We start from the raw sequence: 17810 nt of genomic DNA on the forward strand, positions 1-17810 counted from the left end.
TCTGCCATTTTCTGCTTTTTGGGGTGTTTTATCTCTCAGAAGTGAAAGGTTTTGTATGCAACACACATGGATGTAGAACACCATTGCTGTACACCACTGCTTCAGGAAACTCTCCAAGCAGGACTCCAGCCTTCCAAATAGAAATATTGTCGTGTATCCAGGGGATATCTTATTAAAATCAGCAAGAAGAATGATGGCAGAGAGGCCTAGGGGTCAATCCTAGGTCAATCCAATCAATAAATATTATTTGATCAGCAAGAAGAATGATGGCAGAGAGGTCTATGGGTCAATCCTATAACTAAATATTATTTTTATCACAAAAATACTAATAGGAACAAAGTCACACATTGAATTTTTTCTTCCTCATATTAATCAATGACGAAGGTCCCTCACAGGGAGCAAACCCAGAATTCTACTGGATATCATCCAACACAGGTTCTGGCTGGTAAAGAAGGATATCTTTCGCAAGAGTTACACTGAAATTTAGACAATAACCAGACAGATAGAGAATTAGTTCCTTGGGTCTGATAAATACACTTTTGAAATGTGACTGAAAATGGATAATGAAGATTTCGGAGTGAGAAAAAAGAAGAAAAAAAGAAGAAATATTCTTTTAGTTTCATAAAGCACACATAAAACACCACTTTGAATCCTGACTTTATAAAGTGGTGTCACAAGCTCCGCCAAGTGAAAGGAAGGGAGAAGAGCACTTTAAGAAGGCAGCATTTTTTCTCAAACCAGTTTAGTGATTTTGGTGAGGGTCAGTGTGACACCCATCAGAACCTGGGGCCAGGTATTTGCCAGAGTTTATCAGCAGTTTGGTCAAACTGGTCTGGGGAAGGACAGGCTAAGGCATGAGCCACGCTGCTCCTGAGACAGAAAGGATGGAGGGCTGAGCCTGGCTCACTCTCTTGCTGCCTCTGGAGTGTGGGAAGAGGGAATTTTTCATTAGGGATGGATTGCAGAAATTTCCTCTCCCTCCTCTGGCTGCCAGCTCCCCCCACCATGCACGGAACGAGTGCTGGGGCTCTGGTGTTGTCAGGCTGGCCCCGCACCTGGATCAAAACCAAACCAAGCTCACCTTGACATATCTGGATGATTTAGGGGCTAATTCGTTTTCTTACCTGCAGGGTAGAAATCACTTCATCCCCAACTTCCTTGGTGGAAACCAGGTAACGAGACATTTCGGGGTTAATGATCCGGTCTTCCTTCTCCCAGCGGACTATGATGGGTTTCTCTCCATGTGCCGTGCAGCTCATCTCCTTCTTTTGGCCTTGAGTCGCCAGGGTGGTGTTTGGGTAGGAGGTTATCATAGCTGGAACTACAAACAGACAGAACAAAACAAAACAAGGTTGTTTCTCAGTGAGCTGAAGGGTCTCATGATACAAGGTTGGCCCTTCAATCTGTGTCTCACTGAGCCTTTTCATATTTAACCAGATTAAAATAAATATGAAAAAGTATTTTATTTTCATTCCTGTGTTAAGAGACCTGATGGGCCTCAAAGGGAACTTAGCAGAAAGGAGTTGGAAGTGGACAATAGAGAGTGTGAATCCAAAGGAAGCCAGTTTTCATTTGTTTTGCTGCTCACAGGGCAACTTAATTCAACATTCAATATTCAACATAATTCAATATTCACAGCACATAAAGGGACTTTAACTAATAAGTGTTCAGATATGTGGACAATAAAGAACTGATAAAAATGTCTGCTTCCTTCTGATGAGCTGCTGTTCTACTTGCTGACTGTTACATGTTTTACCAGTGTGTGTGACAGTAATGATCTATCAAAATGAGGGCTCAATTAAACCAGGAGCTGCACAAAATTAAAAGAAAGGCTCTGCACCAAGGAGCTTACAGACCATGGATGTGTTGAGTGCATAGCTGAACTATGCTGAACTGAAAGTATAATTAAACTGACAATAAACCTAGCTAGATTCGAGTTTTTATTGTACTCAGATGGTTTTTGCATAACAGTTTGGACATACCTGTCAAGTTCATTAACCATTCTTTAAAAAAGGGCTTAAATTTTAATGTTGAAAAAAGTACTCTCTTCTTAGCAAGAATAGTCTTAAACCTGAAGTACTTTTGTGTTTTGGAATTAAAATTTCCTGCAAACAGGAAGAAAAAAATAAATCCTTGGGATGTTTTATTGCAAACTCCAGTCATTGCATCTTTGAAACAGGATGATCTCTTAGGTGTCCTTTGCTGTCCTTCCCTCCCTACGTGGTTTGTCCACCAATGAATGGCACCTGGACTTCTGTTTCTAGAAAGAATCAAAGCCCACAAATCTTTCAGTTCAGGCCCAGGAGAAGCTGGAAAGCCCTGGACAGCACCCAGAGCTGTTCTTTCTGAATGAATCTGTCCACTCTTCTAGAGCACATGAGGCATCAGCAATGAACCCCCTCCCTAAGCTCTTGCCCTCCAGGGCTGCCTCCTGCAGTAGCCCCAGTCCCTTGTTTTTATGCATGAATGGTTGCTTCTTCTTATCAGAACAACTCACTCCTTCCATCTGAGCTTCTCTGGGTCCTGTTTTAATCAGATGACACTGGCAGAGGATCTGATTTGAGGCCTTCCCAGGCTTTCCACTTGCATAGTTTGTGTTTGTTGCCACACAGCAGAATAAAACCCCTTATTTAAATGAATTACTTTAATTGCCAGCCTGTAATGTTAATGCTTGGTGGCATGACCTTTTCACATGCCAGAGCTGTTAATGCTTGGAGATGACAATATGTCAGGGTGCAGCCCTTTCTGTTCAAAGGCTTCCTGGCCCAAACCAAACCAACCTGGAGAATAACAGGGCCTGTGGAGATGTGGGTTTGAGTTACCAATGGGATCTAATTCCAGGAGGAACTCTGAGAAAGGTGTTGTATGAGGCAGGAGGCTCCACATGCACTAGTGATGAAGTAGCTCTTATTTAACTGTTTGGGTATTAGGTACTCATCAATTTTTATCCAAGAGGAGAATCTGAAGAGAAGAAATTATGAATAATCAAAATAGAAAATTAGGATGAGTCTGATTCCATATTCTAGAGAATGGAAATAGTCTCAGTTTCGTCTGGTGTGTGCTCATGCACCCACAAGGAGGTTACTTTCAGAAAATTGGGGTTTTTTTGTGGCCATCTGCTTGTTCCTCCAAACCCAGAACAATCAGGGCTATGTAAAATCACAGGATCATTTAGATTGGAAATGACCTCCAAGACCATTGAGGTCAAGCTGTGACGATCCCCACCATGTCACCAGCCCAGAGCACTGAGTGCCACCTCCAGGCCTTCCTTGGACACCTCCAGGGATGGAGACTCCAAACCTCCCTGGGCAGCCCCTTCCAATGTCTGAAAACCCATTCAGTGAAGAAATTCTTCCTCAATTTCTTCTTGAAATAGTCCCAGACATCCTTTTTTGCATTTTATCCAATAAGTGACCCAATTCAAAAGAGTGCCAGGCTGTTAAGGAGTCCACTTTACCGTCATTAACTTGTGCCACCTTTCTTCCTTCCACAATGTCCCCAGCCTCCCACATGTCCCTTCCTCTGCACATCTCTCTCCCCTCATCACAACAGGCTCCACTCCCCTTCACCTGCTTCTTTCCTCCTGTTTCAACCTCCTTGTGTTCTCACATCCCTATACCTTTACATTTTCCTCTTCTAGCCTCATTTCCTGTCTCTAATTAAATCAGCCAACCCCCCCAAATCAGGTGATCTAAAGAGTTTTCCCCACAGCTGCAGTCTTCCTTCCCATCAATATCCTCTTTGGAGTTTCCCTGGTGATGGTGAAAATGTTCTGAGCCCAGGCAGGAGATGAGGGCTGAGGGGTTTGTGCCTCCCTACAAGGTACCAGAGCTCCCGTGCAGGTGAGCCCTCCCCTGGCAGGTCCATCCTCCTCCTGCTTCTTGAGCAGGAGCACACAGAAAATGGGACATCTGGACTTGGATTGAAATCCCACAGCCATCCAGGAGCCTGTCCCAGACACTCCTGCCTCACTTCCAGCTCCTGCATTGTGTGACAGTGCCAAACCAAACCCCATGATTCCCTATCTTGCTTTTAAAAACCAGAGGCTTCCTTGGAAAGCTCACTTCCCCCGCAGGTGAGCCCTCCCCTGGCAGGTCCATCCTCCTCCTGCTTCTTGAGCAGGAGCACACAGAAAATGGGACATCTGGACTTGGATTGAAATCCCACAGCCATCCAGGAGCCTGTCCCAGACACTCCTGCCTCACTTCCAGCTCCTGCATTGTGTGACAGTGCCAAACCAAACCCCATGATTCCCTATCTTGCTTTTAAAAACCAGAGGCTTCCTTGGAAAACTCACTCCACCCCCCAACAAACTTTCTTAATAAGAGCAGCATAAAAACATGTAAAGAAAGATGACTTTATTCCTCAGATACAGCTTTATCCCTACTTATCCTTCCCTTTTCCTCACATAATCTTCCACATGGATTCCTTATTGCCATAGCAATGCCTCACAGCTAAATATTTCCCCTTCCTCCAAAGCTGATTTTTTACTCTTCACAATTTATCTCCAATGATCCTAAACCATAAGCTCTTCTTTTTATCTTCCTCTATGTCAAAAGATTTCTGGTAACAAAGCCACATTCCCAAGGATATTTTAGGCAACATATTTCTTCACCCTCCAACTATCTTTAATCAAATTACTGATGCAAATAACTGAGATAAATATGCTGGTTCTTTACTGACAAAATAATCTGGAAAACTGTAAATAAGCAAGCTAAATCTGCACTACATATGCATGAGATATTCTCTGAGGATGTCTTAAAAATAAGTGAAGGCATTTAGAAATGTATCAAGAAGATTCAGATGCCATATTAAGTATGGCTGTGCCTTAGATCTCTTCAAATGTGCATTATATACAGACACATAATAATATTTATATGTATTTATATAAGAGAATTTTGGAAGGGAAGGGCATGTTGCTGTGCAGGTTCAAGGAATGGAGACTGCCATGTTCCACAGTTTTGGAGTAGTTTCACCACAGGACAAATTAATCAAGTTCTCTTTTCTCTGGGGTTCTCCATGTCTTTGTCTGAAGCCATGGGGTGCTGGGCACAGTTAGAGATCTATTGGTCAAAACTGGACAAAGTAGAAGCTACAATTTATAAATCATGGCAATTTACATTTTCAAGGTATTCATATTTCTGCCAGCAGCATTAATCAGGAGTTTTCTTTATCTAGAGTTGGGCTTTCTTTTGGAAAGCTGATTTATTTGCTGATTTTATTTGCTGCTTTTCACAGGTGAACCCATTGTTTTCATGGCAACACAGCAAAAAAAAAAATATTATTGATAATAATAATTATTATTATTTTTAATATGAAATCATTATTTATTATAGCACTAAATATTATTGCTATACTAAGGCATATCAAAATATTAGATTGTACAATCATTAATTAGCAATTATTACGCTAATAATAAATTCTTGTTGATATAATGATTGCTTTATAGTACTAACAGCTTCATTAAAATCAAAGTGCAAAATTCAGTAGTCAGGGTTATCCTTAAGAATTGTGAAAGTGGCTCAGACAAAACAAGAAGTTTTTGTCCTACTCTTGAAGAAAACCGAATCTGGGCCTTTCCTAAGATTCAGTAAAAATTACTTAATCTGACTTATTTTTTCTCTGCTACTGCTGAGTAGTAGGAACTGAGTCCAAATTAAAATGAAAATATTTAATTACTTTGATAAAGACCGATCTCATTATCCAGATTAACAAGACTGTAGGAAATTGAGTAAAGCTTGTGAAGGGTATCAGAAACTTTTGAATCCTTTTAGAATAAATCTTTATGAATTAATAAAAAACAAAAATTCACATCAATTTTAAAAATTATGTCGAGAGCTGGGATGGACGGAGGTATTTTTTCTCTCTTTCACCTCATAGATGGGAATAACCACATTAGAAGAAGCAAATTAAAAATCTCCCTGTTTTTCAGTTTGTGATTAAACACTAAATATCCATGTATCATTCAAAAATTATTATAAGACTGACTAAAGTTCTCAGTATTTTTGAGAATTATGGTCCTTTCTAACCCCAAACCATTCTGGGATCTTGGGATTCTCCTGGTCTGAAGATCTCTGGCCTGGCAGAGTGTTCTCATATTTTGGCTCCATCAGTGGATTATGCTTGACTTGGCCAGTTTGGGGAAATATCTGTAACCATGAGAGATTCATCTTGCAAACACTGAGAAAATACTGAAAAAATGAATTGAAATTCGAGTTTCACATTTAAGCCAAATTCAACTGTCCTTTCATTCTGGTCAGCCACAGTGAGAACACTCCTTTCCGTGACAAATGGGATTTTCCTACCTCAGAAATTCCCTTTTCCTTCATCCCCTTTTGCTCAGGCAGACAAAGCCCATGAAAATACATTCCTTATATTTAAGTGAGCCTAGCTGTCACACTTTTATTTGTTGATATATATATTTGTTAATTTATTTTCAAATTTAGTAGACTTTGAGAAGTCAGCAAGAGCTTTGCTAAAATTCATAACTTCAGTTTTCCCTTTCTGATAAGAGACATTTGGATTTACTTAAATATCAACTCTCTGGAATTCAAATGGTGAAGAAAAGAGTTGCTAAAATTCATAACTTCAGTTTTCCCTTTCTGATAAGAGACATTGGATTTACTTAAATATCATCTCTCTGGAATTCAAATGATGAAGAAAAGATAATTTTAAATCAATATGATTTCCCAAGCACTTCAATTTAAACACATAGTTCCTTGGTAAAAGTCAAGCCTGTTCAGCAGGTGAAAATCATGCTCTTAATCCTCATCATCAGGAGATGTCCAAGATTAGGAAACAAATTCTGTATCTCAGAGGATCAAACAAATATGCAAACACAAAAAAAAAGCATCCCATTTTTATGTATGCAAGTTATTATAGATAAGAATAACGGGCATATAAGTAATGACAACTGCTGTTTACCAATATTCACTAATTTTGAAAATTAACTCCACATTTGGGACCTGCTTGTGTTCGTTTGTTGTGAAAACCTCCTCAGACACATGTTCTCTTAGGATAAGTACTTAAAAAATTCCATTTGAATTATTTAATCATTTAATGCAGGTGATTTTAGAACAGAATATTTTATTGTATTGCTTGGAATCAGTAAATAATTTGCTGTCTAAGCAATACAACTCATAGATAGAAACCATTCTGGGTGAAATTCATGGCATGAATTTCAAATTTAAAAAGCCAATATTTTGAAATTAATAGCCATTGATGTTTCAGATTAGAAAAAATAATTTCAAACATGTAAACCTGAGAAATTTAAGGAGAGAAGTAAGGATTTGATGAATTCATATGACAGTCTGAGTGATTTACTCAGCTTTAGTTTCCAGGGTCTGCAGTGTATAGGAAATAAATTCCAAAAATGTATTAATAAATATATTCCGGAAAATATCTTTAAAATAAAACTGAACTTTAAAATAAAACTGAAAGCAAAATGCCTTCTATCCCTAAACTTCTCTAAAAGGAACAGCAGTAGCTTTTAAAAACATTTTTGTATTAATGAATTGCTGAACAAAAGGCAAGAGATGCATTATCAGTTCTATTAGCAAAATAATTTTCTGACAGAAGAGTGTAAAACCCAGCACTGCTGTGTAAAAAGAGAGGCATCAAACACAGGAATGGCAGGTCCAATGCTTCATAAATTTGCATTTCAAATCCAATAACAAAACAAGAGACTCAGTGCTTTGTAAAAACTGCCTTATTAGGGCACCCATACAAGGTAATCTGTGGAGAAAAAAAGTCTAAAAATAAATAAATAAATACTAAATGGGAATGAATATGGATTCTGTACCTCCTAAACCACCATTTCAGCCAGCTGTTTCCCTGGTAGAAATGGTGTAAAGGAAGTTACTTTGATTGTAAATATTATTCCAACATGTGTTTCCAAGCTTGAACAGGCCTCGTTTGATGCTGAGCTGGAATAAAATGACAATGATGTCTTGAGTCCTTGGCAGCTCCACCAGTGCCTCCTGATCTGATTGAGTGTGTCAGGGCAAAGGCTGTGAACATTTAGGGTTCATATCTTATTCACTCAGAAGTGGTTTCAGGTCACATTAGAGGAAGAGAAGTTGATTTATTTTGCATGACAACTATGAATTTTAACCAAAAGACGCATTAATAAAATAAAAAAGGGCTTTTCTCTCAAATCACAAAGGCAATTCTTTCCTCTTCCTGAGGTCTTTTGTTGAATTAGTTCTGTGTTTGTACAGTGCAAACTGATGGTTTCAGATGATACACAGGAGACCAGCAGCTGCTGCTATTTCATGGGCTTTCCTTTGACTTTGACATGGTTCTGAAATGAGTGTGACTTTCTCCTGCTTTGCCACGCAGCTTCAATTCCCAGTTTGTCCAACTGCTCTTCCAGTAACCAAGGGGAAGGGAATGGGGGATGATAAGCTGCCAGCTTTGTCCCCTGCAGTCAGCTGTACTGAAAGCCTGTGGAAATTTGTTACAAACTGTGGGAACTCACACGAGGCACTGGGAAATCAGTCTCATCAAAGCTTGGCTAATTGTCAAAACAAAAATTAGTGATCGAAAAACCATTATATTCCAGTGTATGTAATTGTGATTTATGAAGACTTAGACAAAAATCATCTTCCCATGGAAAAAATTTATGACCAATATTAGTTTTACCATCATTGACATTGTTGGAAAGCCTAAAAATTAGCACCAGAAACATGTCTCCATTAATTACAAATTCCTTGGGCCACTTTCTGTTCCAAATCAATTATGATCTTTAATCAGCCTGTTATAAAAGCCAGGCTGGAAAGAGCAGGAATGTTAAATAGTTAAAACTAGCACTACATAATTTTAGATAACTTCTCCAATGCTTTGATCTTAAATTGAATTCAGTCTGCCATCAAGATGGCATCAAGTTTTAATGTGAAATGAGAGGGTTACTGCTATCATAATTGTAAAGCACAGCGCTCTAATTTTTGGTGACTTACTGAATGCAAATCAGTTAAAAAGAGAAACTGCGGAATCCCATGGGAGAGTGGGGTTTTTTGGGTTTTATTTTTTTAAACAAGTTTTTATGCTTTAAACTCTCTATTTGTGTCCTTTCATTAAGATCACCTGAACAATTTACAAGTCTAAATGAAAAAAAAAAAAAAAGTCAGAAAGTCACTGAAAAGCACAAGCTTTAATCAGGCTTTATTTTATGACCCAGCAGCTCCCATAAGTCTTTTAGATTTTGGAGGCTGTGAAGTGACATGTGTAAATGTCCCTCCCTGGGGAAGAGAAGCAAACACTAATTGGGATATTGACAGGTTTAAATGAAGCAGAAACACACGAAGAAACTCTGCCTCCAACAAAAATGAGTATTGGGGAGTGGGGCATGCCGGGACATTAATGGTTTTCATTCACTGCTCACTCATGCAAGTAAATATACTTTTAAGCACAGTGACCCGGGTCTATAACAGCTCAGTTCTGAGCTAAAAAGCCATGAAATGCTATCTGCTGATGTATAAGAAAGAGGGCTCTGGTAGAACCAGTCTCTTCTAGCTGTTCAGAGGGAATTAAAATTCTGTTTTCTACATAGTTGCAAATAGACCAATATCATCTGATGCTGTGATGGCAGGAACAGACTCAATCAGCAAGACACAACTCTCTCTGTATTTAGCAGCCACCATATGAATTTATTAGCATAACCAATATAAATATATATATATTTATATTATATATATTATATTTATATATTCTATATATATATTTATATATTTTCTGCATATTAACACTAACAGAGAGCTGTTGTTGTATTGGATGAATATTCAAAAGCATTCACTTGGGCACAGTGGCCAAGCATGATCATAAAACTCATCAGTGATTCAACACAACTGGTCTTCAGGTGGTTAAAAATTAAGGACTATTTCTGTAGTGGACATTGAGGGGACAAAAAAAAAAAAAAAAAAAAAGGGTTTCCAGATGGCCATTGGTCTTGTTTCAAAGACAACAAACACCTTCTTATTGATGATAAAAGGACCTCAGGGTGAGCTGATCAGACTTTTGCAACCAACCTTCAGAAGTCCAGCATAAAGTCAGAGAAATCAAGTGCTAAAGGTCTGATCTCAAACTCCACATTCCCTTAACTAAGGAGATTCAGAATGTTAATAAATGCTACAGTCCCAGAAATGACAGGAAAGGAGATTCAACAAAGGAGAATAAGATGAATAAAATCCAAATAAAAAGCTCTCAAGTTATTTATTTTATTTTTATTTGTTTTTCCAATAAAAATTCTGCCCCTTTTTAGAGAGATCATCTGGAAATAGTTTGGGAATGGTATGACCACCTTGGTCTGCTTGTTTCTGCAAAACCAAAACTTTAATTCTTGATCTATTTGACCTTTTCCTCTGTATGGTCTAGTTTCTACTTTTACTGCCCAGCAAATCAATAAAAGCAGAAAATTTCCGGAAGAGTTGGGAATCATCTTAAAAGCTGTACAGTCTAGTAAGAGCTGATTAACAAGCTAACAACAAAAAAATTTAACAACTAATTCAATTAATAATTAATAAACAAATTAATAATTAAGAAATAAATTAATAATTAAGAATTAATTTTTAAATTTGGCAATTTTTTAATACCTGTCTCAGGGAAAGAGGGAATTACTAGCAAAGAGAAACAAACAGGGTCTAGAGAAACACAATATTTATAAAAATAGTAAATGCAATACTTTTTGAGATCACCAATAATCACCCATAAATTAGAAGCAGCTCTTACAGCAAATAAAAGTCAGAAATGGAAACTTTTCTCACTTTTATGAAATCTAAAATTAGGAACTTTCCTTGGGAATTTTTTTGGTGATTTTTTACATTCATTGTTATTGTGTCTTTGCAGTGTTTTATCAAATCTGAATTCTAGGCCTTGTGTGCTGAGCATTTTGGGACTGTTTCACTGAATAGTTAATTCTTCCAGACAAAAGCAGAGGCTGAGAATTTGGCTCCAGTGCCCAAACGTCTGAGGCCAGAGGAAGAGCACCCTAATTTGAACCTGGATTATAGTTATTTTGGCTCATTCAGAGCTGCCAATGTGCTCATCCAGCTGTGAGCCAGAGAACAGCTGAAAAGAAGTTTTAAAGCTAAATTTTGCCGTGTTTATGTTGACATTACTTTGCTGTACAGGGGCCCTAGAGATTTATCACCTCTATAACTTAGGTCAAGATGTTTTTGTGCCTGCACATGCACAGGCATGTGTGTGTGAGTGAGTAAAAAGAATGGGAAAAACCAGCAAGTATGTTCCACAAAGGCAAACAAGGAGAATTATTTTATCACCTGGAAAAAAAAAAAAAAAAAAGGACAAAGCGACCCTCATTCTCTTTCCCCTGACTTTCAGCTGTCCCAGGCATCCCTCTTTTCAATATGTTCTTAAAAAGAAATGTTTCTGTTTCTCTGGAGACCATTTTTACCCCTCAGCCAAGGGGAGGCACCATAAATACTCATGTTTGAGGCAGGAGTAAATTATAGCCATCCATCTCCTGGACAGAGTGTGGCACAGGGCTGGGGGTCACTTTCCTTCCCACGTTGCAAGGAGTTCAAAGGACGTGGTTTATAATTTTTTTTTCCCCTTTAAATTGTATTTCAAGGGAATAGAAACTCCCATTACCTCTTCCACGTGCCCAAAAGCAGAGGCCAAAATGGCACTGCTGATAATGTAAGCAGCAGAAAAGGAAGAAGAAAGTCGTGTTTCCAAGCAGGGTTTGACATATTGTAGATGACAGATGCTGAGTGTGATAAATGAAGGAGCTGGTTACAAGGGCAATATGAAAATGCTTCTTTGATTTTTTTTTTTTTTTAAATCAGGTTGTCAAATGTTTTTTCTTTGTTAATCAGATCCTTGAAAGACACAAAGACAAAAGCTGTGCTTAGGTCTAAGCTTTGTACCTAAATTATTAAATTATCATCATTTGGCCCTAGGAAATACAGGAAATTTAAGGGCTGAATTGGCCATTCTGGGTTTTGTTTTTTGAGGGTTTTTAGATTATATTTCATTATAAAAAGAATAATCACAAAGGTATAGTGTGAGTTTATACACTGTATAACAGCCTCATTAGTCATGTACCCAGGGGGATTTTATGTTCAAGTTTTATTGCTTTTTCTGTTACACATTTTAGAGTTTCTTGTAACTGGTAGAAAGGCTTTTAGACTCACTCCTGTTGGGGCTTTGGACTGTAAGTTATTTTTTCTTTAGAGAACAGCTAATTTCCTTGACCTAAAACTTTTTATGAGAATGTGGTCTCTTTGACAAAAGGCATTTCTCAGAAGGCTTTATTAGCTCAGCATTTAAAAATCAGGCCAACATGCTCACAACATCTTCAAAATTAAAATTTTGGCAGAAAAGGAGAAAAGAAAAAGCTATGCAAATTCATGAGAATTCTCAAAACTGAGTCTTTTTTCCAGGCAAATAATACTGGCAAAATCACCCAAATCCATTCAAGCTAAAAGCACTCTAAGGAACATGGATTTCCTGGTGGTCATCTGGGAATACATTCACAACTTTTTAATTCTGTGAGGAACTGAAGGAATAGTTTTTTACCAATGAAATATAAAATAAAAGGTTATGATGTTGTTGAATCAAAGGTGGAAACTTCCTTTTTCATCATGAAGCAAAGTTGTCACTAATTTCTAGTTATCTTCTAGTTGGCTTCTTATTTAATGATTTTCCCAATGGATGAATTATTCTGTTTTTTGCTAAAAAGAGACTGCTGGAGTGATGGGCAGGATGGTCTTGTGTTGTAGATCCACGCTGCTCCTCCTCCGCAAATAACTGCTCTAACCAACCCCTTCTGTAGCTGTAATTAAAAATTTATCATATTATCTAAGATCCTAGAAAAAACTCCTCCTGAGATTTAATTTTGAGAAGCTACTGAATTTCTGCTCTGATGGAAAATCTGTCTGTTCTTTGGAATTTAGCATGAAAAATCCCTTGTTGTTGAAGTGCTACACCTTTGTCCCACAGTGTTTCACTGGGAATTCACAGTGGAAAATGCTGGGAAATGATGTGACTTCTAAACTTTCCTTACCAGTAAGATAAATTGAAGTAATAACATCATCAGCAGGATGCCAAACTAATAACTGGATATGAACGTTCTAAAAAGGAAGATGCTGCCACTGTCAAAGCAGCTGCAACTACAACTCCAAACTGGTGATGCCTCAGGTTTGAGCTTTTCTATTTTTCACATTCTGTGCTGCTTCAGTGTGTGGGTCTGGGCTTCATATTATGGGATGGTGAGCTCTGTGCACAGAGCAGGGAGACAAAACAATTCCTGCTCCAGCTGGGCACCAAGGACAAATGATCCAAATCTCAGCCCCAAGAGCACAAACCCCGTGGGCTGGAGAGAGAAAAACAAGCAGGATGGGAGTGCAGGGGCTGAGCTGGAATTGGACACTGAACTGCAATGTGCACATGGAGCAGAGCTGATCCCAGGGAGAGACCCCGTGAGCGCTCGTGCATTTTGGGACCATTTGGGTTCATCTTGGGTGCAGCCCTGGCTGGGCTCTTGTGCTGCCCAAGGTGCATCCATGGAGGCCTTTTCAGAAATCCCTGATTTATTCTTTAGCTCTGTCCAGCCTCTGCTCTGGGGCAGCCTTCCCAAGGCATCACTTGGGCAAACCCAGTGGAATTCCAACATTTCAACCACTTGGGCAAAGAAAAGGGTGATAAAAGCAGATTGTTTCTTTAGCCCAGTTTATTTTCTTTTCTTTCTCTCTTTTCCCTCAAATAAATGGGTCATTGATCATATTGAGCAACTTCAGGTCATCCTGTGCACATCAGGTTCTGCCCTCTCAATCCTAGGAAAGAAAAATGGGGGACTGTTCAACTGGGCTGCTTTGTCTGATTTTCCAGATGCAACAATTGTCTAAAAAAGCTTGTTCCATCTGCCTTTAGTATGGAATCCTGCAACTTGAATTACAAAAGTCTATTTTCAGGAGTAACTACTGAGACTCTACTGCATTACAATAATTTAGGTTGAAAAAGACCTGAAATCAAATCTCTAATCTACTGGTTGCCTTATAAAGTATGCAAAAATTTTAAAAAAATTACATAAACCAAAAATATACCACCTCTGGATTAACTTATCTGTATTTAAAAAAAGGAGAAAATTTAAATGGCAAATTCAGGCATCCAAAATTTCAGTAACTGAGACATCCAAGCAGTTTCCAGTGAGACTGTTGTGATCATGTTTGATAATACATTGTTTAATTGCACAAACATTGTTTCCCCACAAGATAAGTTCTTCTTTAGTAGAGGGAATACACAGTGCTCAGGGTTATGAGGCTGGTAAATGATGCTACTCCTATTTTTGCCTTATTTTCGATCATGCCCTGGATTAGAAAATAGTAAATGAAATGAAAAGTCCTTTGGCTAGTCCTTGCTGAATGCCCCATTGAATACTCTCATTTTACACTTTTTCTGTGGCAAAATTCAGGATTTCTAGACTGTTACCTCTCACCTTTTTTGACAGATGTTGCTTTCCTTCACTTATTTTTAAGTGTTCAAGTGGCTTTGCAGAATTGCTGAACACCCCTCAGTGCAACTAAAGTCTTACTAAAAATATATCCTGATTGTCTGCACAGTAAATTCTTCTGCAGATAATATATGTCTAATGTTTGCTGTCTTTTGAGGTAATTTCATGTATTTAAACTCATACTTCACAAAGATTTTCTAATGATAACTTGGAAGCATCTTAAAGTGTGTGGTTCCTGAAATGCTTCTGTATTTATGCTGTGTCCTTGACTCAGTTGCTCTGTATGAGCAGCATCAACAGAGTGCCCAGAATTGGTCTTAAAAAGAACAGCTCATTAAGAAGTTGAACTCTGGTAAACTGTTTAAAAAAAAAAAAAATATATATATATATATATATATATATATGTATATGTATATATATATGTATATATATATATATCAATGCAACCAAATCTGCAGCACTAAAGAAAGAGAAAGCTTTCTCAGACCTCTGTCAAATAGATTTTTTTAATACTGCTGTGAACAAATAATAATCCTTTGATTTTCCATCCTGAAAATTGCAAAGTTGCTGGCAGCTCCAGTAACTCTTCCAATTCCTATTGCCAGCTCTGCCAGTCTCTCATAAATCTCACTGGTCTCTTCCACCTCTGTCTCCAGGCTGTTCCTTGCCTCAGATTTTGCCAGAATAAATTCTGGTAATGTCACAAAACATCCCTCCGCTCCTGCCTGAGAAGGCCCCTGTTGTGGTGTTTAATTAGATGGTGTTCTTTGCAGGAATGGAAATTTGAGGCAAAGAGGTGAAAAAAGGGTCACTGGTAATTTATTGTGTGTACCAGGGCTGAGTGAGCTGGTAACTGCAGCACTGTAAACCTGAATAATGAGTTGTGGAGGAGCATTGGAAGATTTGGAACTGCAGGTGAAAAAAGAGAGGAATCTGAATCCTTATCTTATTGAATCCTCTCAGGAAGTGCAAAACCAGGTCATCTGTCAAGAATTCCCATGGCATTACTGGTAAGGAAAGATATAATTCAAAAGCAGCCTCTGAGATGATTTTCTCTTGCTCCTTTGGGATCACTTAGAATCACAAAGTCCAAACATGTAAACTAAGATATTACTTTGGAGACTTTCACCTTTAAATTTTCTAAAATATTTGCATGCCCTCCCTCTTGGGCTTGCTGCAGAAAGGCTGATTGGCTCATATGTACCTTTCATATAACACAACATCAGTATCAGGAGCACAAAGATTTTGAAATTATCACTGAATTATAGAATGGTTTGTGTTGGAAGGGACCTTAAAGATCATCTCATTCCCACCCTGCCATGGCAGGGACAACTTCCCCTGTCTCAGTTTCTCCAAGCCCTGTCCAAACCTGGTCTTGGACACTTCCAGGGTTCCAGGGACAGCCACAAAATTTCTGGGCAACATCTTCCAGTGTTTCACCACCATAACAGGGAAGAATTTATAAGATCTAATCTAACCATGCCCTCGGGCAGTTTGAAGCCATTGCCAGTGTCCTGTCCCTGCATGCCCTGGAAATTGTCTCTCTCCAGGTTTCCTGGGGCTCCTTCAGGCCCTGCAAGGCCACCCTGAGCTCAGCCCAAAGCTTCTCCTGTGCAGCTGAACAATCCCAGCTGTGCCAGCCTTTCCTGCCAGCAGAGCTGCTCCATCCCTCTGCTCATCCTGGAGCCTCCTCTGGGCTCTCTGCAGCAGCTCCAGCTCCGCCCTGTGCTGGGACAGGGCTGGGGCAGCTCTCAGGTGGCCTCACCTGAGCAGGGCACAGGGATAGACTCTTGATGGAGGAGAAATTTTGGGTATCTCCCTTTGTCTGCCTTGCTGCTGATGGCTAATTACTAAATTACTAACTACTGTGTGACTAAAGCAGTATTCCTGTTATCATCAGAGCATCTGAAAACAGAGTCTTGTGGGTTACAAAAAGCTCAGCTCTGGAGATGAGGGTACTGATGGGTCTTTGAGGGAGATGTTTGCCAGCAGGTTTCACATAACCCTGCAGAGGAGCCATCCCTGGAGCAGGAAAACTTCTGGCATGTCTGTAACCAGCAGCTTTGGTGTCCTGGGGAGCGCTGTTCCACCTTTCTGTGCCTGCAGAACCCCGTGGCTCTGGGCAATGATTTTGCACAGCTTCCTTCCAGCAGGAGAATAATCTTGTTTTTCAGTTCAGTGGTGAAAGGAAAACAGGAAAACCCAAAATAGAGCCCAATATATCTCCACTTGAGTTCAGGAGGAAAAGTGCAGAAGATGGTAATGCTGCCAAAATCCATGGATGGCAAAAAGGGGAGTTCAGTACTTCTAAGTGAATAGCTCTGCTATTCTGTCAGCAGCAAAACCCACAGGCTGGCCAGGGGCTTGAAATTTTTGCTGCATCATGGAAAGGATGAAAATGAGATTGCTCAAATGAGGCCCCATGACTGATATTCTCTTCCCACAGAGGTCTTGAGTAACTTTGGCGCTGACTTTCACTTGAGCAGGATTTAATTTGCTAAAATAAGAGTTACACTGACCAGTTTCTTACAGTCTTAGTACCCAATCCTCATACAAGCTAAAAGGGAGGTGCTAAAGGAGAACTAAACTGTAGGATATTAGAAGGACTAATTCCTTTCTGTCTATGTCTAATAAATAAAATAAAAATCTCCCAAGGTGCTTAATATTGCCTATTACTGTGCATATCCTGAATTCATGACTAATGCACTTTAATTCAGTCACAAGATATGCTTTAAACAGTTCAGTGCTGCATTATGTGCTGCACTTGAGATGTTCAAGATCTTAATTATTTGTTCTCTTCAGTATCCCTCACCCAAGAGCTAATGACAAATTCTGTCGTGATGGTATTTTTTATGATACACATAGCTGTGACACATGATAATTTCACAATCATTTCGAGACACCATGTGGTTTCTTTTGACATTTTGTGACAGGCTGTGTTATCAAGCTCAATTGTTTGCACAGGAAACAACTGTAGCACGTGGTCCTTGGGACATTATGTTATCTCCTGATAATGATGTCATTAACATGTGTATACTATAATTAATGACTACAAGAGCGATTCATTTGAGTAAGGCTTATGAATCCGTTTCATCTAAAAAGGGAAAGAAAACCTATAATCATTTGGGCTCAGATCCTGAAAGCTACTTACTTGCAACCTGCTGCAGCTATGCTGGGTGACCCGTTAATTGAGGCATATTAACCAAGAAGCATTTATTTCTCAGTTATATTACAGAAGCTTGGATTAGAATCATTATCATAATGATTGTTCTAATAGAGATCAGTGAGGAAAACAGGAACCTAGCAGTGCTCCAAACCCCTTTGTCACCCGATCTCCTAC

The 17810-nt window shown here is 38.9% G+C and overlaps 1 protein-coding gene across 2 annotated transcripts in view; it reads right to left on the reverse strand.

Moving 5' to 3' along the window:
* The window catches only part of DSCAM (DS cell adhesion molecule), a 381330-nt gene that overhangs the window by 108229 nt on the left and 255291 nt on the right, over positions 1-17810 (reverse strand). For both annotated transcript variants that reach the window (XM_041399843.1, XM_041399844.1), the window contains exon 11: positions 1125-1321. In XM_041399843.1, the coding sequence (XP_041255777.1) occupies positions 1125-1321 (197 nt within the window). The remainder of the gene's footprint in view (positions 1-1124; positions 1322-17810) is intronic.

The sequence above is a fragment of the Onychostruthus taczanowskii genome, unplaced genomic scaffold, assembly GCF_017590055.1.
Source record: "Onychostruthus taczanowskii isolate IOZ18803 unplaced genomic scaffold, ASM1759005v1 scaffold17, whole genome shotgun sequence".
Classification (NCBI taxonomy): domain Eukaryota; kingdom Metazoa; phylum Chordata; class Aves; order Passeriformes; family Passeridae; genus Onychostruthus; species Onychostruthus taczanowskii.